Consider the following 27,739-nt stretch of genomic DNA (forward strand, 5'->3'; position numbering starts at 1 on the left):
AAATGTTCTTGAGCGATTTACTTCAAATTTTCATACAATAATAAACTCTCTCTCTCTCTCTCTCTCTCTCTCTCTCTCTATATATATATATATATATATAGTCTCTCTATATTCCTCCTTCTGATCTTGATCTTGGGGCTTGTTTATTGTTGCTGCAAATTCAGATTCTGTCATAGTATTCACATCATAAGCCGGTAAGCCATAAATACAACTTTTTGTATGAAGTATATATAACTTCTACCCCAGGATTCCAGCTAGTTACTCCCGATGGAAAAAGGTTAAGGGTCAATGTCATCTCCATGACGAGGTCATTAGAGACGGAGTGCTTCCGAGTAGTTCCCAACCATGTAGGCGCGCTTAACCGGCTTCGGCGCGTAGTGTGTGTGTGTGTGTGTGTGTGTGTGTGTGTGAGAGAGAGAGAGAGAGAGAGAGAGAGAGAGTGGAGACTCACTAGAGTTGCGCTGTACCAAAACTACGGTTCAGTAGTTTCCGTACTGTACATATGCGACTTAGTCAATGGTAAAATTACCGGTAGCTTCGGTGGCATTGATAGAGAAAGAAACATAAATGAATGTCTGAGAGAGGAAGTGAGAGACGATTACTTCTCTTAGTTAGTTTGTTTGTTTTGGACGTAATTAAAACCACTCATCGTTCAGTGTTAATCCATTGTGTATTTTACATCCTTACAAAATATAAATTGCATTTTATAAGTAATAAAAAACTAGTTAAATGCGTAACTTATGCTCTTTTATGCAACCAAAGCAATACAGTTTACATGCACAAACGTAGTATATATTATACAATTATTGTTATTACTTAGTATTCAATAGAACGCTCATCATCATGATCTAGACGAAGAGCTTCCTCTTGATAAATGCGAATGCTGTTAGTGAATAAAAGGAACATGTTTTACATAAACCTGATGAAATTCTGCGTTTTTTTTTTTTTAATTTTATCTTTTCCTTGAGGGAACTGCGTTTTCTAGCGGTATATGATACACTTTTTTTTAAATTTTTGGTACTGTGTGCCTCACTTTTACGTTACAATTCAACAATTTTCGAAAAAAATACTGAAAGAAAAATTTACAATTTCAATTTTTCTATAAACACTGTTTATTTTTAAGTAATAGACAGGAGGATATCTATGTCGAACAAAAGTGTTCCCTAGGTTATGGAGCTCTTTATATATCCTCTCTCAGTTTATAGACGGTTCACCGTTTCCAGTTTCTAGGGGAATCTACGTAGTAAGACACGAATCACCTACGCAAACAGAGCCATCGATTCGAGGTATCGCCCGATAGGTATGCAACACACTTAACGTTCAGGTAATGCGGTTACGAATTTAACTAACCAACCCTACTAAGAAACTGCCGTAGTCTACGCTCATGTTGATAGACTACGGTAGCCTACGGTAGTTTTAGAACTGACCAATGTGATCGGCGGAGCGGCGGCGCCGTCGGCCGACGACCCTCGTGCTGCCGGGCTGGTCGTGCAGCGCTACCTCCCAGGCGACGGGCGGCCGCTGCGGCCGGCGGGAGGCGCCGGGGCTGGGACTGGGGGAGGGCGCCGGGGGCGGCGCCGGCGACGTGGGCGGCGGGGGCGGCGGCAGCCCCGCGGCCGCCCCGTCGGCGCGGTCGCTGTCCCTGGCCGGCGGCCCCACGGGCTCCGACTCGAGCGAGTCGTCGGAGAAGTTGTCGTCGTTGCGGCGGCGGCGGACCTCGCGGTGCCTCTCGGCGGCGCACGCCCCCGGCACGGTGCGCGGCGGCAGGCGGCGGGCGGCGCGCTGCAGTGCCGAGTCGGGCGGCAGCGACGAGAAGCGCAGCGACGACACGCTCAGCTGGCCCGCCACGCGCGTCTTCGGCTGCACGCACACGACAGACCAGACGGAGGTCAGCGCCGACGCATACTCAGACATTTATGCGCAACTGGTTTGAAACATACTTAACAAACAGAGCGCAAAAGGTTGTTCTGAATAACCCTAACAATGCTGGAAAGATAGACTATTTTAGTGAGTACAGAGAAATCATAAAGGCAGTCCTATTCCTTGTATCACACTTAACATTCAACAAGTAGAAATGATACGAGGGTGAGTCAAATGAAAACCTTAAATTTGTAATGACAAATCGAAATTTCGCGCCGTTCTCCTGTAAGTTAGTAAGCGTGCTACAAACAGCGTGCAAAATGGCCTGTAGGTGGCAGGATAGTGCAGATCCACACACAGCGTCGCAGTATCAGTACAAAGATGGCCGCTCCACTTGCGACTTGCACCAGGGAAGAACAGCGTTCTGTTATTCGGTTTTTGCGTAATGAAGGTGTGAAACCTATTGAAGTTCATCGACGAATGAAGGTTCAGTACGGTGATGCAAGTTTGCCACAGCAGCAAGTCTACGAATGGAGTAGGGAGTTCGCCAATGGTGTGACTTCTATGGAAGCTGCTCCTCGTCCAGGTCAGGCACAGCGAGTTGTGACTCCACAGAACATTGCAGCAGTTGAAGCCATAGTGGAGGACAACCGCCGAGTGACACTGAATGGCATTGCAGCATGTTTACAGATTAGTCATGGGTCAGCACACCACATTGTGCGTGATGTGCTCCAGTTTCACAAAGTGTCTGCAAGATGGGTGCCACGGCAGCTGACTCCTGAAATGAAAGAACGACGTGTTGATGCTTGTGACGAACTTCTTCGGCGCTTTCAATGAGAAGAATCGTTACTGGGGACGAAACCTGAGTTCACTTCCACTAACCGGATACGAAGAGAGCGAGCAAGGAATGGCGCCATTCCTCATCATCAAAACCAACGAAGTTTCTAACAGAACCATCAGCAGGGAAGGGTATGCTGACTCTCTTTTGGGACGAAAAAGGCGTCATTTTAGAGCATTACATGCCTAGAGGGACCACTGTCACCAGTGATCTCCTAAAAAATCATCTGCGGCCTGCAATCAAATCAAAGCGACGTGGATTGCTGTCAGCAGGTGTCCTTTTGCAACATGACAATGTAAGGCCCCACACTGCCCGTACAACAGTTGCAACAATCACAGACCTGCATTTTGAGTGTCTTCCTCATCCACCATACTCACCAGACGTTGCCCCAAGTGATTTCCATATGTTTGGACCACTCAGAGACACAATGGGAGGAAAGAAGTTCCGTTCTGATGAAGAAGTACGCCACGCGGACTACCAAAAGAATTTTTTTCTAAAGGAATTTATGCACTTTGTAAGCGCTGGAGGAGTTGCATTGAGCGTTACGTTGAAAAGTGATATAGCTTCGTACCACTTCTGCACAATAAATAATATTTAAAAAAATATTTAAGGTTTTCATTTGACCCACCTTCGTACTTTTTGCAGACGACACTTGTGTTATAATAAATTCCATTATAGAGAGAGCAACGGAAGATACTGTTAATAGTGCTATTGCTAGAATAAATAGAGCAACCAGCCACTTTGTTATGTAAATTATTTAAGCTAACCCGCGTTTCGGGCTTTCGCCCATCTTCAATTAGGGTAATACCTATTTGAGTCATCAGGCAACACGGAGGTACAAGATTGACAGCAAACTGGACGGTGCAGCTGCCGTCTGCAAAATAACAGTTTTCTTTTGCTACTACACTTCGCGAGTTGTATATATACTACAGGCAATTATGAAGAATCATTGGGAATCGACGTCAGTGGATTGGTGGACATATTGGCAAAGCAGTTCTTCATTTCCTTAAAAGCATCCAGTGTGAAGAGTCACAATAAAACTTGTCTGGTACGGAAGTATTAGATACCAGTCGCTGACAACATGAGTGCATCTACTGTTTACTTTCTTTGGAATCTGTGTTACGGGAAAGACACTAGCGTAGATGTAAAAAATGGATAGCAAATAAAACACACTAATAAATAGATCGCCTACGCTTTCCCGGAAATGTGACTTCGCTACAAGGGAATGAAGAACGTGCAAAAATAGCACTGAAAAATCTTTCTAAGACTGCAATGAAATCTCGCTCCGTGTACACGAGTCCGACAGGAAGTTAAATGACTAATGATGGATAATGTATACAGCTTCCAGTATTTAGGGGAGAACAGAAAAGGGAACTAGGAATTAGAGATATGAACAACTTAAATTGGAAAGAACACGAGGAAAACATTTCGGGGAAGGCGAACCAAAGATTGCGTTTTATTGGTAGAACACTTAGAAGATACACACACCTACCAAAGAGACTGCCTACCCTACGCTTGTCTGTTCGCTTTTGGAGTACTGCTGTGCGATGTGGGATCCTTATGAGATAGGGTTAACGGAATACATCGAGAAAGTTCAAAGAAGGGCAGCACGAATCGTATTATCCAGAAATGGAGGAGAGAGTGTGACGGACATCATACAGGATTTGCGGTGGGCATCATTAAAATACAGGCGTTTCTCGTTGTGGCGGGAACTTCTCTCGAAATTTCAGTTACCAACTTTATCCTCCGAATGTGAAAATATTTTTTTATCGCTGACCTACGAAGGGAGAAACCGTCATCACAATAAAATAAGGGAAATCAGAGCTTCCACGGAAAGATACAGGTGTTTGTTTTCTGCGTGCGCTGTTCGAGAGTGGAAAAATAGAGAATTATTGTGAAAGTGGTTCAGTGTACCCTCTGCCTGGCACTTAAGTGTTATTTGCAGAGTATCCATGTAGTTGTAGATGTAGATGAACTACAGTCAACTGTAGATAGGTCCCATGTACAACAGAAAAAGCGATCTGTTGCAAAGACAACCTATTGAAAATAGCATCTATTGAGAAATTCCGCATTACAACACTGTATTTCGACAGTTATAAGTAGCGGAGATGACTACCTTGGGCCATAACACCTATAACCGGTGGCAAGATGAGAAACGAAAGATTTAGAGATACATTTGGGTCACGAAGAAATGAGACCAGATTTCTATGTATAAGTCAAAGGAAGAGTTGCACAAGAGTGCAGAGGCAATTTCAGTCACGAGTCAGAAGAGAAATGAAGGATGGACATCATGTTGACCGAGAAGTAGCGAAGTAGTAACGACACAGACACCGATACCGATAATATGTATCGAAACTTACCCCAATCTATCTCTGCTGGACCCAAGATTACAGGTGAGGCGAGAATATGGAGTAGACTGAGCTTATGGGACTGGTAGAAAAGGCGCGTAGGCAATGAACCAGGGAGATCGTTTCGTGGTGTGAACAAGTACTCCCTTCAATATGCTTAGACACGTATGTTCCGAGCAAGGCCATAAGGGATGGGAAAGATCCACGATGGTTTAATAGCCGAGTTAGAAAACTGTTTCATAAGCACTGTTTCTCACATTCAAGAGAAGTCGAAACGTAGCTAAAAACAAATGCTGAACGAAGCGAAAATGAGCATAAGGAGAGTAATAAGAGAAGCATTCACTGACTTTGAGAGTAAAATTTTGTCGACCGATCTGAATAAAAATCTCAAGAGATTTTGGCCTTATGTAAACTCAGTAAGCGGTTCGAAATCATCTATCCATGTACTCAGAGACCATCCTGGCACCGAAACGAAAGATAACAGAGAGAAGAGCGAAATACTGAATTCGGTATTTCGAAATTGTTTCACCGCGGAATATCGTAATACAGACCGTCCTTTCAGTCATGGTACGAACGTCTAAATGGCAGATATTCAGATAACCGATGGTGGAACAGAAAAGTAACTACAATGGCCTTGTAGTGGAAAGGCATCAAGACCAGATGAGATACCTATAAGATTCTACAAAGATCATTCTAAATAACTTGGTCCTCTTCTAGCAGCTGTTTATCGTAGATAGCTGGAGGAACGAAGGGCAACTAGATACTGGAGAAAAGCGCAGGTCTTCCCGTTTTCAAGATTGGCCTTAGGAGAGATGCACGCAATTATAGACCTATATAGTTAACGTCAATCTGTTGCAGAATGAGCATCGGACCAGATTTGCGGCTGGATTCAAGACTTCACTGCAGACAGAACTCAACACGAACAAAGTCGACAGATGTAAAGGTAATTTCCGGAGTACCCATTGAATTGTGATGGGATTGTTACTGTTTACAAAGTATGTAAATGGTCGAGTAGAAAGCGTCAGACGGTCTTTAAGATTGTTGGCATGTGATGCGGTTGTCTACAACAAAGTAACAACGCCAGAAGACAATACTGATTTACAGAATTACCTACAGAGGACTGATGAACGGTGTAGGCCCCGACGATTGACGCTGAACATAAATGAACACAACTTGTTGCGCATACGTTGGAAATGAAATCCGCTATTGTACAATCGTACTATTGTTGACAAATTTCTGGAAACAATATCTACCGCAAAATATATAGAGTAACTATCCAGAGCGATCATATGTGGAATGGCCACATAAAACAAATAGTAGGAAAAGCAGATGCCAGACTGACATTAATAGGGAGAATCTTAAGGAAATGTAATTCAAATGGCTCTGAGCACTATGGGACTTAACATCTGTGGTCATCAGTCCCCTAGAACTTAGAACTACTTAAACCTAACTAACCTAAGGACATCACACACATCCATGCCCGAGGCATGATTCGAATCTGCGACCGTAGCAGTCGCGCGGTTCCGGACTGAGCGCCTAGAACCGCGAGACCACCGCGGCCGGCCAAATGTAATTCATCCACGAAGGAAGTGACTTATAAGGCGCTCGTTCGACCGATTCTTGTGTACTGTTCATTAATATGGGATCTTCACCAGGTAGTACTGATAGAAGAGATAGAAAAGATCCAAAGAAGTACGGCGCGTTTCGTCACGGGATCGTTTAGTCCGCTCGAAAGCGTTAGCGAGATGCTCAACAGATCCGATTGACAGACGTCACAAGAAAAGCTTGGTGCAGAGGGGTTTACCATTGAATTGAAATTTCGAGAGAGCACTTTCCGGTAAGAGTCGGACATACATCTCGCGTAGTGACCACGATGACAAAATTCGAAAAATTAGATCGTATACAGAGCTTATCGACATTCATCTTTCCACGCGCCATTGGGACAGGGGAGATCAATTAGTGGTACCAGAAGTACCTTTCGCGACATACCATCAGGTGGCTTGCGGAATGTGGTGTAGATCTTGATATAAAGTCGGAGGACGGCCCGCAGTGGCGCGAATAGGAGTGCGGAGTATTTGTTCAGGGATTAGTATTGTGCAATATGGTACAGTTTATTTTTGTGGCACCTGAAAGGAATCTTAAACAGCTATGGGTAAGTGTGAATAGTGTGAGTGTACTCATGAACACAAGACAGAAACCCGGTGCTAGACATAAAACGTTTAGTTTCTGGATCCCTTTTCTTCATAGTATGTTTATTAAGTCAGTTATATCGAAGCGTGGCAGTAGTAGACTGAGAGGACACATCTCATATAGACATACAGTGTGGGTGTTATTCCAACGATAAGTGCAACTAGGGAGTAAGTTTTCCGGAAATGCTGTCTACAAATCAACAGCAAAAAAAAAAAAAAAAAAAAAAAAAAAAAAAAAAAAAAAAAAAAAAAGTAGTTCAAATGGCTCTGAGCACTATGGGACTCAACTTCTGAGGTCATCAGTCCCCTAGAACTTAGAACTGCTTAAACCTAACTAACCTAGGGACATCACACACGTCCATGCCCGAGGCAGGATTCGAACCTGCGACCGCAGCGGTCTCGCGGTTCCAGACTGTAGCGCCTAGAACCGTTCGACCGCACCGGCCGGCAGCAAACAAGAGTTCAAGCAAATAAACAATTTATAAAAAATCGTCAGGTATTTTTCCCCTGTCCGTAGCGTAAAATACGGGGCGGCGTGCCGTTCAAATGGCCACAACAGCACAAAAATCCGCATATTCAAAATATTTTTATCCAGCGATTTCTCGTCAGATCTGCAAAAGAGTGTATCGTTGATTTTGTAGCATAAAAGTTGCTATTGTGGTAAAAAAAATATTTTACGAAAATGTACGTTTCTGTAGCGACATCTCGACTTGCAGCAACGCGTATTGTAAAAAAATATAACAGTCACTATCATTTCTTTCAAAATTGATCTGTGGTATTTTTCCCCTATCCATAGCGTAAAATACGGGGCGGCGTGCCGTTCAAACGGCCACAACAGCACAAAAATCCGCATATTCAAAATATTTTTATCCAGCAATTTCTCGTCAGATCTACAAAAGAGTGTATCGTTGATTTTGTGGCATAAAAGTTGCTATTTTGGTAAAAAAAATATTTTACGAAAACGTATGCTACTGTAGCGACATCTCGACTTGCAGCAACGCGACGTAGTTCCGCGTTCCGTCTCTGGCGCTCCGAATGGGGCCAGGTAGTGCTGCGCTCTTGCGGAAAGCGAGGGAAACATCTCGACGGGTGATTTCCGGCCCCGTCCGCGCTGTTAAGTTTGTATCTCCTACAATTCGCTGTATCGCTCAAGAACTTGACGGAACCCTCTGTCGCGAATTAAATCAGCTTTCCCTTCTATTCGTGGATAGAGTATGCGAAAACTGACTTCCTATTGAACTTCGTTAACCATATATTTTTGATAGTGTCCGTGGAGGAGTGGTACATAGTCTGCAGAATATTCCTTATTCGCATATTACCCACTGAATACTTGCTCTTAAAACACTTTAAAAAGATTTACGCCAAGTTCTATCTCTATGTTATTTTTGCCTGTTTGTATTTTCCGACGTATCTGTTGTATTCTCGGGAAAGTCAAACGGACATGCAACCATCTGTTCTGGCCTCAGATGAGTACGTCTCGTTATGCTATGTTACTCAAACCTGATACAGATCGCCCATGTAAGCAAAAGATGATTTATTTTCCCTGCATTTGCTTCGCAAGTGTGTTATTCCTAAACTGACTTCCAGCAGCCGGCCGGAGTGGCCGTGCGGTTCTAGGGGCTGCAGTCTGGAACCGAGCGACCGCTACGGTCGCAGGTTCGAATCCTGCCTCGGACATGGATGTGAGTGATGTCCTTAGGTTAGTTAGGTTTAATTAGTTCTAAGTTCTAGGCGACTGATGACCTCAGAAGTTAAGTCGCATAGTGCTCAGAGCCGTTTGAACCATTTGAACTGCCAGCTTCCATGTGCTATAGATAACTTGTTTTCTGTTAAGGAATTTTCTGATAGCATCAGAGTCTTGATAGCGAAGCAATGAAATCGTTAGTCAATAATATCGCAATGCACATTCCTCACCTGCAACATCCTCATTAGGATAAAAAGAACCGCTTACGCTTCAGTGACGCTATCCCGTGCTAATCAGTTGTGGCTTCAACGAAATACCTTCCGCCCTACATCTACATCTATATCTCGCACACTACCTTAGGGTGTGTGGCGGAGGATACTTTTCGTACCAGTGTCACTTCCCCTTTCCCCGTTCCAATCTTGAATGGTTCCCGGGAAGAGCTTTTGTTGGTAGGCCTCTGTATGGGTTCTAATTTCTCTAATTTTCTTTTCTTGGTGTTTTCGCGAGGTAAACCTCAGAAGGAATTATTCTTTGACTCTTTTGGGCATATACGTTCTTGGAACTTCAACAGTAAACCACAACTCGATGCAGAATGCCTCTCCATGCGTCGAACTTCTGCAGGTCTTCCTGCATTTCGCTAAAATTTTCTAGCGTTGCGACTTTTCTGTACACATCAGTCCACCCGGGAACGCATTATCGTATTTCCAAAGTTATTGACTAGGTCATTTGTATGTATTGTGAAAAGTAATGTTCTTGTAACATTTCCTTGTTGTACGCCTGAAGTTACTTTTGAGTCTGAAGACTTCTCTCCGTTATGAATGACACGCTGCATTCTGTCCGGTGGAAACCTTTCAATCGAATCACACAGCTGGTCTGATATACCGTACGCTCGTATTTCGTTCATTAGGCGGCAGTGCGTAACCGTATCGAACGCCTTCCGGACATCAAGTAACACGGCATCTACCTGGGCGACGGTATCTACTGCTTTCTGGGTATCGTGGAGCCATATTGATTTCTACCGAGATTTTCGACTCAAGCATAAAACACGTTGCAAAATTCTGCAAAAGACCGTCGTCAGGGATGTAAATGGCTTTGAACACTATGGGACTTAACCTCTGAGGTCACCCATCCCTTAGGGATATAGTCCTATAGTTTTGTGCGTCTGCTCGATTACGGTTCTAGAAAACAGGAATAACCTGTGCTTTTTTCCAATCATTAGAAGCGCTTCGCTCCCTCGGAGACGTACGGTGCACAGATGGTAGAAGAGGGCGAGTTCTTTGGGATACTCTACGTGGAATGGAAATGGTATCCCTTCCGGTCCAGTGTCCCATGGGCACATATTTCGATATCTATCATCCAGTCGTTCGTTCGAAGATTTTTAAGGAGAACTAAAGTCGCTCTTCCTTTGAGGAAAAGACATCTGTAGTAGTAGTAGTAGTAGTAGTAGTAGTAGTAGTAGTAGCAGCAGCTTTATTCATAAGAAGATCTCTTTTTACAAGGATATAGGACATGTCAAAGTATTTGCAAGTTTAGACCAATTTAAAATAAGCTAATTCGTATACACATACATTTACAGACTTCTAGTTAGAGACAATCACTAGATTTACTCCTGGTGTACAATACGTTTTTTTTAAAAAAAATACCTTGTTAAATAATGTAATGCCACACTGTTCATTCATATCTTACCATCAGTAACTGCACACACTATACACACATTTTTTCATAACACTTCAGTCACTACACACACCAACACGCACACTGGATATCTCTGGGCCATTTTCTGTACCACAACTTCCCATTTGCTATCCTGAAACATTGAGTCAACATTCCTCTATAATGAGTGAGATATTGAGCTCAGAAAGAGGAAGAGGTGTTAGTAATGTGCAATGCATAGCTTGGGGGTAAGTTTTTCTAGAAAAGGAAAAAAGAAGGAAAAAAAACATAGTGTGAAAGTGTTATGTGGAGTGTTGGGTGTTTTATAATCATTATTATTATTTATTTGTATAACATTTTTTTACCGAATCCCTATTCTGTTTTATCTAAGTAATCCTTCAATGTACAAAATTATTGCATAACAAGTACTTCTTAGATGCCTTTTTAAATAAGATTATTTTTGCAATTTCTCTTATCTCTTTTGGTAATGTATTGTACAGTTTTAATCCTTGGTAGCAAATGCTTTTTTGAGTTTTATGTTCATTTTTTCTTGGCAAATGCAAGTTGAGTCTAGCTCTCGTTCCATGGTCATGGACAGAACTGTTTGTGCAGTAATTATCAATGTTATTTTTGATGTGTACAACGAACTGGTAAATGTATTCACAAAGAGCAGTTAAAATCCCCAGTGTTTTGAACAGATCTTTACAATGAGCTCGACTACCATTTTTGGTTACGATTCTTATGGCTCTTTTCTGAAGTTTGAAAATTGTGTTCAAATTTTTGTGCATTTGTTCCCAAAAACAAAGAATGCCATAGCTAAGAACTGAGTCTACATATGAATAGTACGTAACTAGAAGACACTGCATGTTACACACTGATGATAGGATTCTAAGGGCATAACATGCTGATGAATTTTGTTTGCAAGTACCTTTGTGTGTTCACACCACTTCAACTGAGAATCAAGATTCATTCGTAGAGATTTTGCATTTGTTACACAGTTTATAGAGGTGCCATTTACAATTAATTTAACATTGTCATTTTCCCTTTTCAAACTGAAATTCATGGCATTAGTTTTCTTTATGTTCAATGCCACTTTATTGCTTCTTGACCAATCGTAAACTTCCTTGAGAGCTTCATTTGCTTTCTCTGCAAAGAGTTCTCTTATTTTCTCAGTGACTATAATATTGCTGTCATCAGCGAAGGTAATTTTTTTACCACGAGTAACACAACTGGGAAAGTCATTGATGTATATCAGGAATAGTATTGGTCCTAATATGCTAACTTGCAGAACCCCTATATTAATGTATTTTAGTTCTGATAAGTGTTTTACTAAGTGTTTAGATCTATTTTAAGTATGTGTTATCTCTACTTTTGTACCCAATCTGCTAGTTATGATCGAAACCAGTTCTTAGCTACCCCTATTAATCCTAATGCTTCTAATTTATTTAACAGAATCTTGCGGTCAACTGTATCAAAGGCCTTTGAAAGAGTCCAAAATATGCTTGTGGCACACTCAACTTTGTCAAGACCATCAAGTACAACCTTTGTGAATTCTACTATGGCTGACTCGGTATTTTTGCCACTTTGGAAACTAAACTGCGATTCACTTAAAAGATTGTATTTATTCAGGTAATTCATTAATCTGTCTTTCATAATTGCTTGTATTATTTTTGAGAATGCCGACAGCAGGGAAATGGGCCAGTAATTTTCCATGTCTTCTGCAGTACCTTACTTAAGCAAAGGTACAACTCTTTCCTGTTTTAATTGCTCTGGAAATGTCCCTGATGTGAAGGATTCATTTACTATATTTGTTAAGGGGCCTTGTATAAACTCTATGCATTGTTTCAGTACACACATTGGTATTTGATCTAAGCCTACAGACTTTTTATTTTTTTGTTTTTGAACAGTTTTATTGCCTTCATTCTCTATGTCTGGAAGTAACATCATTGTATTTAGTGCAACATTCTTTACAGGTATTCTGTTTGTTTTGGAGAATTTTTGCTGTAACTTCTCTGCAATACTTGAAAAATGCTCATTTATATAGTTTGCTAATTAATGTGGATCATTTATTACCTTATCCCCCTACCTTAGCAGTATGTTATTCTGCGTTTCTTTGCCTCTTCCCGTGTCCTCTGTTGTAACATCCCAAACTGCTTTGCTTTTATTCTCTGCATTATGTATTTTTTGCCATTAAATGACTTTTTGCAGCAGTCAGCACCTTCCTATAGATCTTTTTGTATCTATGATAGAAATTTAAGAATTCTGGATCACTGCGACTCTTTTTCATGGAATTATCTATCTGTTTTTGTCAGATGTTGATACAGACAAGCATACTTTTGGAAATGCTTTTTCAAAGTTCAAGCCCGCATCTCGTGGTCGTGCGGTAGCGTTCTCGCTTCCCACGCCCGGGTTCCCGGGTTCGATTCCCGGCGAGGTCAGGGATTTTCTCTGCCTCGTGATGGCTGGGTGTTGTGTGATGTCCTTAGGTTAGTTAGGTTTAAGTAGTTCTAAGTTCTAGGGGACTGATGACCATAGATGTTAAGTCCCATAGTGCTCAGAGCCATTTTTCAAAGTTCAATTTAAATTAAGTGGAGAATTTAGAGTATTTCATATTCACATTGGTTTCCTTATACACTTCATCCCAGCTCTGATTTGCTAGTTACTTTGAAAAACCTTTTTTTTTTAATTTCTGACAGATGTCGTTTGTAGGCTTGTAGTTTAGGGAATTATTCGATGCCTGATTTTACTGTTGTTATTTGACAGAAACGATCTGATAGTCCGAGATCTTTTATAGCTACATCACATGTTTCCCTGTCCATATTTGTGGCCACATGGTCAATTACTGATGCAGTCATTGTAGTAATCCTTGTTGCACTATTGACCAATAGGGATAGGGCAAAATTTGAAGGATATTTATGAGGGTGCTGCTGGTGTCATTACTGATATTAGCGTTGATGTTTATGTCCCCACAAAGAATTATGTTGACCTTTGTACTTCAGACTTTATCTAGAACTTCTGTTAGTTTATTGAAAAATGTCCATGCAACCACTGGGAGATCTATACACACATAAAATGATTAATTTCTTGGTGATATCAAGCCCTGTGAATTCAATAGCTGATATTTCGAAGTGTTTGTCTTCACTTGCTGTACTGATGTCATGTCTTGATTTGAACTGTGTTCCTTTTCCGATATAAATGCATGATCCTCCACCCCTTGAAGCAGTTCTGCAGTAAGAGTTTGCCCTTTCATACGATTTCGACCTTTTCTGTGTCATCCTCTGTTCCACTGCCATTATCCTCGCAAAGTTTATTAAGATTTTCTGTCAAGTCGGTAGATAGAATTTTACTTTCGAATTCATTGAACGCTTCACGCATAGCTCTCCCTACGGTAATTTTGGCTTCGTTTGGCTTTTGTTTGTTGTGAGGTTTGGGCTACGTTTAAATTTGCAGTGAAGCTCTCTTGTCTTTCGTAGCAGCTTTTTAAAACGGTTTACGAACCACAACGTGTTTTTTTCCATCCCTCAAAACTTTGCTCTTCACATAACTGTGTAAAGCGTATTGTGCAATGCTTCTGAACTTTATCCACTTGATGTTATACATTGTCAGCGCTGTTGATGAAATTTTCACATTCACCTACCACGTAATCGTAAATCTCTTTCGTGTCGTTCTTGCTAAAAAGAAATGTTTTCCTATTTTTCTTTGTATTCTAGCTTATAGCCTTACGATCGCTGATTCTCCGTTCTACGCTGACGAGTCGGAAAGCTCGGATCTGTTTGTCACTAGCAGATCTAAGATGCTACCTCCACGGGGAGGTTCTCTGAGTAACTGCTCAAGGTATGTGTCGAGTAAGGCGCTTAGAACTTTGTCCCTAATACCCGCCCTGATCAACTGAGTCTCCCAGTCTATAGCTGGTAAGTTGAAAGTTTCACCTAAAACTACAACATGACCGGGAAATTTACGACATATATTCCACAAGTTTCCCCTCAAATGTTCCGCCACAATTGATCCTGAGGCAAGGATTCTATAAAAAGTATCCGATGACCATGTTTGATCCACGTTTAACATTTATTTTGACCCAAATTATTTCGCGTTCTTAATCTATACTAAACTCACATTACTATATCTTTTATGGCTATAAACTCGCGTTCACCACTAGCGTTCAGGCTATCTTCCTGATACACATTCTTATCGGAGTTTAGAACTTCATGCCCATTAACACCTTATCATAAGCTGTCAGCAACCGGAATGCATTACGCCGGGAAAATCTAGTCACACAACTATAACGCTATTAAGACTACGCCGCTAGAGCTTTAAAAAGAATACTACTTAAATTACTTCACACACGCTTCAAACAAGCACTGAATTTAGTCTGCGTTCGAAATTGAACCAGACAGTCTAGTAACACTGCTCGAAAGGACTTAGTCTTCTTACAGCCGGCCGGTGTGGCCACGCGGTTAAAGGCGCTACAGTCTGGAACCGCGCGACCGCTACGGTCGCAGGTTCGAATCCTGCCTCGGGCATGGATGTGTGTGATGTCCTTAGGTTAGTTAGGTTTAAGTAGTTCTAAGTTGTAGGGGACTGATGACCTTAGAAGTTAAGTCCCATAGTGCTCAGAGCCATTTTAGTCTTCTTACTATGGAAATAATGATCAGGCACGGAGAGAGAGCTTGCCTAAACGAAAAAACAGGAAAGGTAACAGGAATAAACTGTTAAACATCGATGTATTGCTTAGTTTGAAACTACTTCTCTGAAAAAGCATCATACAAGAAATAATCGTTCGAACAATTTTCGACTGTGATGTGTAGAAGCATCTCAGTATTCGCTTATTTCGCAGAAACACTTCGTTAAATATAATAATTATCTCGCTATTTTCTTCGCCCCGTCACTTAGAAAGACCATCCGCCGTCCCTAGCGTTACGTAGCCGGCAGAAGTTACTTTGGGTAATACGGAGCTCAATTTTCTTAGTAAAGACAAAAATGAAAGACATCTGGTGTCTGCAAAATCTTAACGAGAGGGTGGAACAAAACAGGAGCAGACGCTAGAAGATTAGGTAGGGGGACATGAAAGAGAGTAGGTTACCGACACTGCTTTGAAGCAATATCAGATCCGAAGAGGGTTCCTGTGGGCGCTATTTACACACTCAGAAACTCTGAAGTCCATGAGGAGACCTAAACTTTACTCAGACTCATTAGCAAGTTCGCAAGAACTACAGGGAGTACCGCCTCAACGGGACGAGACCAAAAGGCGCATTTTCCACGACACTCATTCATAAAAACAAATTAGTTCCTAATTACTGAGGGCTTGTTAAGAGCTTGAAGGGGCTTATACAATTATTTATTTCAAGTTTCTGCTACCAGTCACTTTTATTTTATTTTATGTTTAATCTAACATAATGCAACGCGTTTCGAACATGTCCTGTTCATCTTCAAGCGTTTATACATACATACATACATACATAGAGAAATGTTACTTAAAAATAAACAGTCTTAAACTAGATTAATCTAGGACACTTTGTCCATTGTTTTTTACAGTAGCTGCTGGTGTGGCATTTGGGGGGGAATAAGGGGGGCAGTATATATCTAAAAATCGAAATCAGTGATGTCTTCTGCTGGTTTTCTTCTTTGTTGTTGACTATGTATATCACAGCCTGTATCGGATGCAAATAGATTTGCATCAGTTATGTGTTACGAAAATAGAGTGACAGGCTTTTATATGACAGTTGATCACTTACAATTTCATCATCTTGCTGCTTCACTTGCATCACTGGTGTAATGGTGGAGCTGTTGATTGACATTACACTATTGCACATTATATTTTGTCACCGAATGCCACTGCACAAATTGCTTCGATGTTATACACACAACACAAGATGGTGGACTGTAGCATGTGGGTCTGTATCGATTATCGAGGTTTTGTATCGATATTCTTGGTTCTAGTCAATTATTTACATTGACATTTCTCGAATCTATGGAATTAGAACTGGCTTAAGACTGTTGAAGAATTTCGAGTTTTTGAATACGGTCATTTCATTAAGAATGTTATTTCCATGCTTTGTGTTATGTATGAAAATTTCCATTTCTTCCATGATATCCATTCTTTTACTTTTTCCTATTTTGTGTAAAATTTTGAGGTTGTCTTCGATTTTCAAAGGGTGGCCTGTGTCTTATACAGTGTTTATGATGTTCGTGACGCAATGCGCATGCAATGTGGTTGTACCTAGCCGAAATCGGCAATAATTCTATGAAGAGTTCCCATCTAGACAGTTAAGTTATAGAAAAAATTATGGCACTTTGTAATTTTTTTTTGTGTATATGCTTTCCAAGTTACGTTTAAGTGTTTAGTCCGGAGTAGGCCTTGTATTTGGCCCTTTTCGTGATCCAGTTATAACATTTATGGCTTTAGGAGCCGTAATATTCAAACCCAAGCTTCACTTCACAATTTAGTTGTGACCGCATTAGTTGATGTGTGACTGTGGAGAAAAGGGGCAGACAACAGATTGTACAGTGAGTAACAATTCCGTGAAAAACTCCTCCAGTTTAGCTATCTGATAATCTGAGTGGCTGCCGCAACAACAGATGTAGTCACTACCCTCGGGCAAGAACGGCAAATCTCTTAATTTTCGTTTAGAAATAATTTTTAAAAATATGACTCAGATCTGATTGACAGCCGTGCTATTTATCTTCTCAATAGCAAGCTGTCATCTATGCACTTCAGGATTTATTTTAATAACAACTTTTAGTAACACTAGAATAACAGCCGGCCATTGTAGCCGAGCGGTTCTAGGGGCTTCAGTCTGGAACCGCGTGACCGCTAAGGTCGCAGGTTCGAATCCTGCCTCAGGCAAGGATGTGTGTGATGTCCTTAGGTTAGTTAGGTTTAAGTAGTTCTAAGTTATAGGGGACTGATGACCTCTAATGTTAAGTCCCATAGTGCTCAGAACCATTTGAACTAGAATAACGATAAGTAGGCAAAACACTTTTTGAGTCATCGACTTCAGCCAAAAAGCGCACCGAGTTAAGAGGTTGGTGCAGACTTTTTCAATCGAGACGGAGGAACGATAAGGTACAGTTCGGTCTAGGGACCGCACGATTAAGATCCGAGTTTCGCGCATCATATAGTGATCTTAAGAAACAGCGACTCTGCGAGCAATGTAGAGTAGACTGGAGGATATAATGTATAAACTGATCTGTGACTAATTTCTAAAACGTTTTTGAAAAACTGTAAATTTATGGTAAGATCTTGTGGGAGCAAACTGCTTAGGTCATCGGTCCCTAAGCTTACACACTACTTAATCTAACTTAAACTAACTTACGCTATGGACAACACACACACCCATGCCCGAGGGAGGACTCAAACCTCCGACGGGGGGAGCCGCGCGGACCGTGACAAGACATCTCAGACCGCAAGGCTTACAATATTTTTAATGTGCCAGAATCACAATTGTTTCATACATGAAATTTGTTACGTATGGTTTTGCAGGCGTACATTTGTAAAATATCTCGTTAGCAGTTTATGGCTTATGCTCCGAGTGTTTTAAATAAACAAAAAGACATTCGCATCGGAGCTAACTTGGGATATTTTTTTAGTAGCGCAGTGAGCCATAGCCAACTCACGTGTAAATTTCACAGCCTCACATAAAGAATAACGATTTCGTGGCCTGAGTGCTACTTCCGCGCAGGGACAAGGATATCCTTAGAAGACACCGGGTGAATGGACAATTAAAGAATCTGTATTCTTCTTATAAGGAGTTTCCAAAGTCGCTGCTGTGTCATCTTAATTTTTATTTCTTCCCATTTACTACAGATCTGTATCGCTAAATTGCCATTATCGTGTGACTTGTGGTACAATGTGGGTGACATTATTTTCGTCATACATTTTTATGTTATATTAGAACACTGAGCATGGGTTGCTACTTATTTATATATTTTCTATTCTGAATTATGGTGGTAATTATTTTGTCATGATAGTTGTTTGACGGTTTGGACCTACAACGTCGTATACACACATCAAAAAAAGTTTTGCATCACCTCGGTTCCGAGCGTTCCGGAACCTCTACAGAAAACCACACATTGCATGTTGTACCACCATACTGTGAGACCTTCAGAGGTGGTCGTCCAGATTACTTTACACACCGCTACCTCTAATACGCAGTAGCACGTCCTCTTACAATGATGCATGCCTGTATTCGTCGTGGCATACTATTCACAAGTACATCAAGGCACTGTTGGTCCAGATTGTCCCACTCCTCAACGGCGATTCGGCGTAGATCCCACAGAGTGGTTGGTGTGTCACTTGTCCATAAACAGCCCTTTTCAAACTTCCTGGCAGATTAAAACTGTGTGCCGGACCGAAACTCGAACTCGGGACCTTTGCCTATCGCGGGTAAGTGCTCTACCAACTGAGCTACCCAAGCACGACTCACGACCCGTCCTCACAATTTTACTTCTGCCAGTACCTCGTCTCTTTTCTTCCAAACTCCACAGACGTTCTCCTACGAAACTTGCAGGACAAACAGTACTGGAAGAAGGGATATCGCGGAGACATGGCTTAGCCACAGCTTGGGGGATGTTTCCAGAATGAAATTTAAACTGCCGGTCGGTGTGGCCGAGCGGTTCTAGTCGCTTCAGTCTGGAACCGTGCGAACGCTACGGTCGCAGTTTCGAATCCTGCCTCGGGCATGGATGTGTGTGATGTCCTTAGGTTAGTAGGTTTAAGTAGTTCTAAGTTCTAGGGGACTGATGACCTCCGACGTAAAGTCCCATAGTGCTGAGAGCCATTTGAACCATTTGAAATTTTCACTCTGCTGCGGATCTGCAGGCATGTTCGATAGGGATCATGTCTGGAGAACATGCTGGCCACTCTAGTCGAGCGATGTTGTTATCCTGAAGGAAATCAGTCACAAGATGTGCACGATGGGGGCGCGAATTGTCGTCCAGGAAGACGAATGCCTCGCCAATATGCTGCCGATACGGTTGCACTATCGGTCAGAGGATGGCATTCACGTATCGTACAATCGTTACGGCGCCTTTCATGACCACCAGCAGCGTACGTCGGCCCCACATAATGCCACCCCATAACAGCAGCGAACTTCCACCTAGCTGCACTCGCTGGACAGTGTGTCTAAGATGTTCAGTCTGACCGGGTTGCCTCTCAACACGTCTCCGACGATTGTCCGGTTGAAGGCATATGCGGTACCCATCGATGACGAGAACGTGATGCCGATCCAGAGCGGTCCATTCGGCATGTTGTTGGGCCCATCTGTACCGCCCTGCATGGTGTCGTGATTGCAAAGATGGACCTCGCCTTGTACGTCGGGAGTGAAGTTGCGCATCATGCAGCCTAGTGCACACAGTTTCAGTCGTAACACGACGTCCTGTAGCCACACGAAAAGCATTATTCAGCATGGTGGCGTTGTTGTCACGGTTCCTCCGTGTCATAATCCGTAGGTAGCGATCATCCACAGCAGTACTAGCCCTTGGGCGGCCTGAGCGAGGCATGTCATCGACAGTTCCTGTCTCTCTGTATCTCCTCCATGTCCGAACAACATCGCTTTGGTTCACGCCTGGACACTTCCCTTGTTGAGAGCTCATCCTGGCACAAAATAACAACACTGTCGCGATCGAACCGCGTTATTGACCATCTAGGCATGGTTGAACTACAGACAACACGAGCCGTGTACCTCCTTTCTGGTGGAATGACTGGGACCGATGGGCTGTCGGACCCCCTCGGTCTGATAGGCGCTGCTCATGCATGGTTGTTTACATTTTTGGCGGGTTTAGTGACATCTCTGAACAGTCAAAAGGACTGTGTCTGTGACACAGTATTCGCAGTCAACGTCTATCTTCAGGATTTCTGGGAACCGGGGTGACGCAAAACTTTTTTTGATGTGTGTATTTACAAAGTATAAGCATTGTTATACAGATGGCATATACACTGTTTGGTTGCGCGTTTATCTACTGTTGCTGTATGTTAGTAGTAGCCTATGTTTATAGCGATCGTAGTTGCCATTAATTTATAGCTTCTTGTTTTTGTTTGACGTTTATGCTTTTGTTAACTTCCGTTTCCGATAATTTTTTGTAAATTGTGACATTCACGTACATCCTGTAACGAGTCTCTGACACACGTTTGCAGAGTATGTGTATGAATGAGCAAAGATTTTAAGCTTCTTTATCCATGTGCCTCATCTTTGGCTATGCACAGTGCTTTGATTTATCCGTTTTCTTTTTCGAGTATTTCAATAAGATTTTTAAAATAGAATTGATGTTTAACGTCTGTTAACTTCAGAGTCCTCGAGAATGTTCATAGTAGAGCTCTTCGTAATTTTATGAAGTACCTGCAATGCGTCTTCAATTGTATCTAGGGTGATTTGATGGTCTTTCAGATTGAGAAAAAAAATGATTAGTTGTTACCACTATTTCGAATGTGTTCTTTAAACCCTGCGAAAAAGTTTCTTCCACTCTGGCTTACGTAGATGCTATTACAAATGTTCTGATTTTGTGTATACCAGGGCTAGCACAGATTGGTAGTTTTGTATTATCCGACCGTAATATCAGTTTGAGGTTGTTATTCGTCCGGAAAGCTAGCAGTATATTTGTAGGTCTGAATAATGCGTTAATTTCGTCCGATATTGGACCCATATAAGCAGATGGTACGTATTTTATTTTCTCTCTATATATTGTTTCTTTGCTTATTCGTATTTCGCTGTGTCTGTAGTGAATGGGAAGAAATAAAAATCAAGATCATACAGCAGTGACTTTGGACCCTCGTTACAATTATATCACTCGTTGACTTATACTACGCTGCAGGCCCTATGGAACATAATCTGTGTTCTGCTTTACAAATACAAATAGTCTCCTCATGCCCTGAAATTCCACTACAAATGGGAACAGTTTCATGCTATCAGTCGTAACACGGAGGAGAGACTGAATACGCGAAGGGCATGTTTCACTGGACACTGACTGTCGTCACATTCTGTTGCAAATCGTTCAGTCGTTTTTATCGCCGTACAGTTTCAAATATGTCCGAAATGAATGATTACTGGTTAGGCTCCTTATGAGCTCCAATCTAATTTTAGCTTCATGGTCTTCTCGCGAGATATAACGAGTGTTTTAGCTATAAATGCAGATATTTCATTGACGACTGAGAACAGTATACTCAGTAACAATATATCAGAATATATTTCATTTGCAAACGAACAATAATAGCTATTACGAGTAGTATGTTTTTAGATTGGGTAGCATCTCGAAGTAACAGGTGCAAGGAAGCTGGACAGCATGACAGGTACCTGAGTGTCGATGGGTGGATGCAAAATCGAGAGTCTATACTGACAGGCTTAGTCAACTTCGCGGCTCAGTTACAACAGTGCAGAAAACATCAGGTAGTAAATTAAGTGAAGTATCTGCAGGAAGACTATTACATACAGAAAAAACAACTAACACACTGAAGTGGATACATATTATGATAGTATTGATCACAATATCTTTACCTATGCCCCTAACACCTTGTATGTATGAGTCAACAACATGTCGCTTGCCTGCTCTTAGAACGTGCGACTTCGGAGTTTTAACAGAAACTACACTGTGATGTAGGACGCCTCTTTTGTGGCGTCTACCATTAATGTTCGAAGAGGATATCGATGACGCTTTCGCGCTTTCTGAACGAGTCCCTCATGAAAAATGCTGTTCTTTTCTGATCTTCTCTATATCTTGTTACGTGTTCTACTTGGTAAGAGTCCCAAACTGCTGAACAGTACTCAAGAATCGGTCGAACGAGCATTTTCTAAGCGACTTGCTTCGGTCGAGGGATTCTTCCAGTCAATCTGTCAGGCATTTGCCATGCCAACAATTAGTTTTTGATTGCCGTTCCAGGTTAGTTCGTTCTGGACAGTTACATCAAGATATACTTCAGTTGTTACTGTTTTCCAGTGATCTATCGTCAGTAGTGAAATCGAAGAGTAATCGGTAGTTCCACCTGTTTATGAACAATAGTTGCGCCTGCTCATGTTGAGGATGAACAACCAACCCTGCCGCGAGCGTCGATCCTCACCAGATGTACCTGCATTCCGCTACATTTCCTAGGGTTGCGACTTCTCTCCATACAACACCATCAGAAGGTCGTTCATACACATTGTTAGAAGCAATCGTCTTTAAACATTCCATTGGGGTTCGCTGAGCCGTGTTGCGGCTCGCGTTGGTAGGTTGGCATCGTGTACTAGAGATAGTGGCGTCTCGTTTTCTTTTCGTGTTTACTGGCGCCACTACGTTTGCTAGCGTTGTCTGTCCGCGAGTGGCAGCAGCAGCTGTTATCGATATCTAGTACCTTAGTACTATCTTTGGAAGGGCGTCAAGTTTTTTCCGGGTTGGAGTGTATCGGGTAGTTCGGTTGGGACAGAGCAGCAGTGAGATCCGGCAGTGCGAGGACATGCTGCGACCGCTGCCGGATCGAGGGGCTGCAGTTGCGAGGGCCACAACCTCGTTGTCCACCGGACCCAGGACGTTTGAGTTGTGTGAACCTTAACCCAGTAGTGAAACCTCCACTAATTTGAGACCTCGCCGTTTCTTCGCGCGTTGCTGCTCGCAGGGTCGCTGAGATGAAGAGCAACGAGCGGAGTGTTTGGAGTTGGCGAAATTAGTTAGCCGTCCACGGCTTCTTATTATTAATCATTAAATTTCTGTTGTTTATTGGTGAAGTTCAACCAGCGGTATTTTTCTGGCTAGTGGCCGCTAACGCCCCACTTACCTGCCCTGGAGGTTAGTGTATTTTCGCGGCAGTGTACTCTTCCTCGCCTTGCCGCTGCTGTCCGGTAAGGCGTGTAGTTAGACAGCCTCCTTGATTGTGGTTCCGGTATGTTGTTTCTGTTGGACTGCTTTGGTTGTAGTGGTTGCTTCTGCTTCTGGATGTTCTAAACGCCGGATTCTGAAGACACAGTACTGTCTGCCGGTTCCGCCTTGCCTGAGTTATTCCATCCTTGTATTGGTTATCAGATGTTAGGTAGATTTTGCAAGAGTGTTGGTCTGCGTTTAAACTGTCACTAGTTTGAGTTGCCATCTGGTTAAGTGAATACAACTCTGGGCTGCCTCTCTCATCGGTTATGAAGTTGAGCGACTTTCCCAGGCTGATCCTTCGAGCGCTGTCTGAGGCTTACTTCTCTTTTGGTTTGATCAGAGTGTGATCATTGTCTTTTTTTTTTTTTTTAAAGAAATATTTTAATTTTGAGTTATTACTATTGGGGCCTTCAGCTGACAGATAATTTGAATTCCTGGTCAATAAAGCCTTCAGCCTTCTCTTAATAGTGGAACTTCGACGATTTTCTTTTAAATATTTTAGTATCTCTTGGAGAAGTTTAACTGTTCTTAAGAATTTCTATCCAGGCGTTCAGCCGTCAAATTGTTTTTGAATTATCACTAGTGAGGCCTTCAGCCGACAAATAATTTGAATTTCTGGTCAATAAGGGCTTCAGCTGTGAGTGCAACTTGCTTAAGAATTTTTTTTATTTAGACATTGTGTCTTAACAATCAAATTTGATAACTGTTTCGTATTGTCAACCTTATTTCGAATTGGTTCCAAATAAAGTGTACGGGTTTTTTTAATGTTCAGATGTTCCGAATGTTCACCTTTTATATACAGTATTAGGTGCTTGTGCAGAAATTTATCGAAAGCCTTCTGGGACTCAAGGATGTTGATGCGACCAATAAATGTAAGTGGTAACCAATTTGTGGCTTTTGATACTTTGTTACTAAAAATTCATGGTCTACCACGTTATAAAATACGAAGAGTACTAATCAATACACACAGAATGCTCAGAAAGTCGGTTGTTGTCCAAAACTAGTTACAATTGTAGCAAAGAGTATTTGGGTAATTTGTGTCTGATAAACACTGCTGCAAATGGAATTAATTATGTATTCTCCTTGCGATCTGTAGACGTGGATCCAACACGAGACGACAGAATTCCAGTACGTTGTTATACAAAGTTCTTTTACCGTAATATTCAGAACCATCAATATATTCCTTTGCTCATCCAGACGTTTGAATAGTGCAGTGTGATGACATCAATTTAAACATGAATATCAACAATGAGTGCGATCTTTTTACAGTTGTCAACACCTTTCACCCACACTGAGACAGATTCCGATTCATTTGTTTTACGACGATTCCTGGTCCTGAGAACCAAAGGCATAGTCGACATGTAATATGATGAACCCTTATCTCTGTTGTACACTTCACAAATCTGAAATGTCCGGTAAGCGATGACATCGCGTGAATTAAAATTATCTAGCCCTTTTACTTTATCGACTTTTGGTCCACGTACAAGAGCAACGGTGACCCAGCCGTTACCGTGTTCATTCGTAAAAAGATCGCACTCGTTGGTATCTGGCTCATTATTATAGAAATTAAATAAACTTCCCTTCATTATCCTTAATCCTTATGTATTAAAAAACTACACATTGATCTTGCTACAAGCCGAGAAGCGATTGTTCTTGGTGTTGTAGGTCTCTGGGGCAGCCTGGGATGCTCTCTGGGGCACCCTGTGATGCTAAATGCTCATTCATATTTGTTCATATGGACGAAAATCTCGTCTCGAAAGTGTTGTAGCTGGTTGCCTATCTGCCGCGCCAGGCCGGCTCTAGTTTTAACAAGACGGCCTGAGCACTAAAATCAAAACTTCCGGTCAACGCCCTCCTGCTTCCGCTGCCACTGCGCCGCAGCCCGGAAGTTGTGGTTTGATAACTGGCAGCTATATAAGTAATGAATCTGGAAAGACAGCGTCAGTCGTCGAGCAGCCGCACGAGCAGCAGCATCGAGACAGATTAGTTATGTCGCGTTATTTTAGGAGGAATGTTTCATTGCATCACTGGAGGAATCATCTCATTTGGATTGTTTATCTGACATGCTCCCTTCCAAAACATTCAATGAGTTCGAGTCTTCACCATAGAAGCTCCCGTGTGTTTCATTTTTCATGCCATTGTCCTCTAATCGTATTAGAATGACACAAATTAGCTATAATTTTTTGTAAATTTTAAAATTAAGTTGAAAGAGAAGAACCAATTGGTTTAATAACAAAATCAAATACTACAAAAAATTTATATATTCTCCTAGCATGCAGATGACATTACCGAAAATCGTAGCACCCTTGTACACGGCACAATTCACAATTTTCTTGTACTGATACGTATGCTTATTTACAAGTACATCCACTCGCAGACAATTTGCATCTCACGGCCCAATACACCACATACACATTGCAACGTTTATGCAATTTAGTACAACACTATATCTGTTTCTCTCATCCTAGCTTCCGAAGTCTCCTGTCTTTGCAATGTTCCACCTGTATATTACTCACTGAGCTAACTTTTCTGACTCACTCTTCTCACATTGTTTTCGGGCGTCCTTTATTAGAAGAGGCCATTCGTCCTCGCCCAAACGGGATAGAGGCACATACTAACTCACTCGATCCGCTTCAATTGTGTTCACTATAATGGTGCCCTGGTTCATGCTCTCACGCATTTCCCATGTTTCTGCACGTTCTGCAATAATTTTAAATATCCTAATTTTCGTTTCTGATCTAACAGATGTTTTACATATTTGGCTGCTTATCTGTCTTCGCCAATTCTTAATTTCGTTTCTACAGGATCCATCTTTGCTAGTAATGCCTCCTAAATATACAAGAGTCCACAGACTTTAGTATCTCAGAATCTAACGTCATATCTCGACCTACTCCTCCTATTACCAAATAACCCGTTTTCTCTGAATTGCAAGTTAAATCCTATTTCCGATATTCTGTGTGTAACTTTCTAACCATGTAGCCTAATTCTTATCACCCACATTCTCTGCAAAATGTAAAGTGAATAGCTTGTCTTCATTTACGCACTCATATATGCCATGACAGGAACGTTCCCATAACCTTAAGACAGCATGCAAGTACGTTTTAAATAATGTAGGTGCTATCGTGCATCCTTGCCATAACCCTTCGTCCCTGCACTCTCTCCAGATATTTTTTCTACCTACTTTCATTCTACAAGTTGGGCCACTATATGAAGCTCTAACAGCTTGAAAATATAAACGACTAACTGCATTCTCTAACACTGCAACCCACAATTACAAGAGTGGAACCATTACTTATGTACTATGAAAAATTACAAATTTTGCAGGCTCATACTCGGGATTAGGAGCAACGTAATTCCCTGGTAATCTTATTCACAACGATACCATAACTTAATCGAATTTTAGTACTTTTTTATATTTATGATACGTGAAGTTCAGAACTCAAATTTTGATCACACAAAACAGATTCATGGACATCTAAAAATTCTCGAGAAAATCAACTCTGAAGTTTTTCAAGCGTCTTTAACATAGTAAAGTAAGGCCGATTTCTCGACAGGCAGAGCAGCTGTGCGGTAGAATACTTGCCTGTCGAATGAGTGTCCTGAGTTTGTTTCCTGGCCGATGCAACTTTTTAAACAAAAATGCATGTTCTACGAGCATTTCCGTGAAACGTAATATACTTAAAAATGGAAAAAAATCGGTAGCGCTCGACACTGGTAATCGCTAGATCCCTGGTTCGCGTTTCAGTTTACTGGTTCTTTTTCCATTTTTCCCGTTCAGTTCGAACACATAGGTCATTCAAGTATAAAAACCATCAACTATGCGCTGATTGACACACATTTAAGTGTTATTTTTATGAAAGATGCACATCTTATTATTTCTAATTACATATCACGCACAAAAAACTAGTTTTCATTAGAAATATTAATTCTTAATTGCCGATCTTTTATAAAAGATTGTTAACAAAGATCCTTTAAATTAAAAAAAAATACAAATGATTTTTTCCATATTCGTGTATTTTACTCGTCTTGGAAGCGATCGCAGAACCTGCACATCTGTTTAAAAATTTACATTGACCAACTGTTAATGAGGGCACGAGCATACGGAATAGATTGCCAGATATGTGAGAGGCTGGAAGACTTCTTAAATAATGGAAACTACTATGTTGTCCTCGATGGAGACTTCATCAGAGATAAGGGTATCGTCAGGAGAGCCCCAGGGAAGTGTTATAGGAACGCTATTTTTTCTATATACATAAATGGTTTGGTGGGCGGGGTGGCTGGGGGGGGGGGGCAATCTGCGGTTTTTGCTGATGATGCTGTGGTGCAGCAGTCCGGAACCGCG

At 41.7% G+C, this 27,739-nt stretch overlaps 1 protein-coding gene across 1 annotated transcript in view; it reads right to left on the minus strand.

Moving 5' to 3' along the window:
- The window catches only part of LOC126157321 (mediator of RNA polymerase II transcription subunit 1.1), a 1,177,938-nt gene that overhangs the window by 567,409 nt on the left and 582,790 nt on the right, over positions 1 to 27,739 (minus strand). The window contains exon 5 of the mRNA XM_049916368.1: positions 1,428 to 1,860. Coding sequence (XP_049772325.1) covers positions 1,428 to 1,860 — 433 coding nt within the window. The remainder of the gene's footprint in view (positions 1 to 1,427; positions 1,861 to 27,739) is intronic.

Source organism: Schistocerca cancellata, chromosome 2 (genome assembly GCF_023864275.1).
Source record: "Schistocerca cancellata isolate TAMUIC-IGC-003103 chromosome 2, iqSchCanc2.1, whole genome shotgun sequence".
Taxonomy (NCBI): Eukaryota; Metazoa; Arthropoda; class Insecta; order Orthoptera; family Acrididae; genus Schistocerca; species Schistocerca cancellata.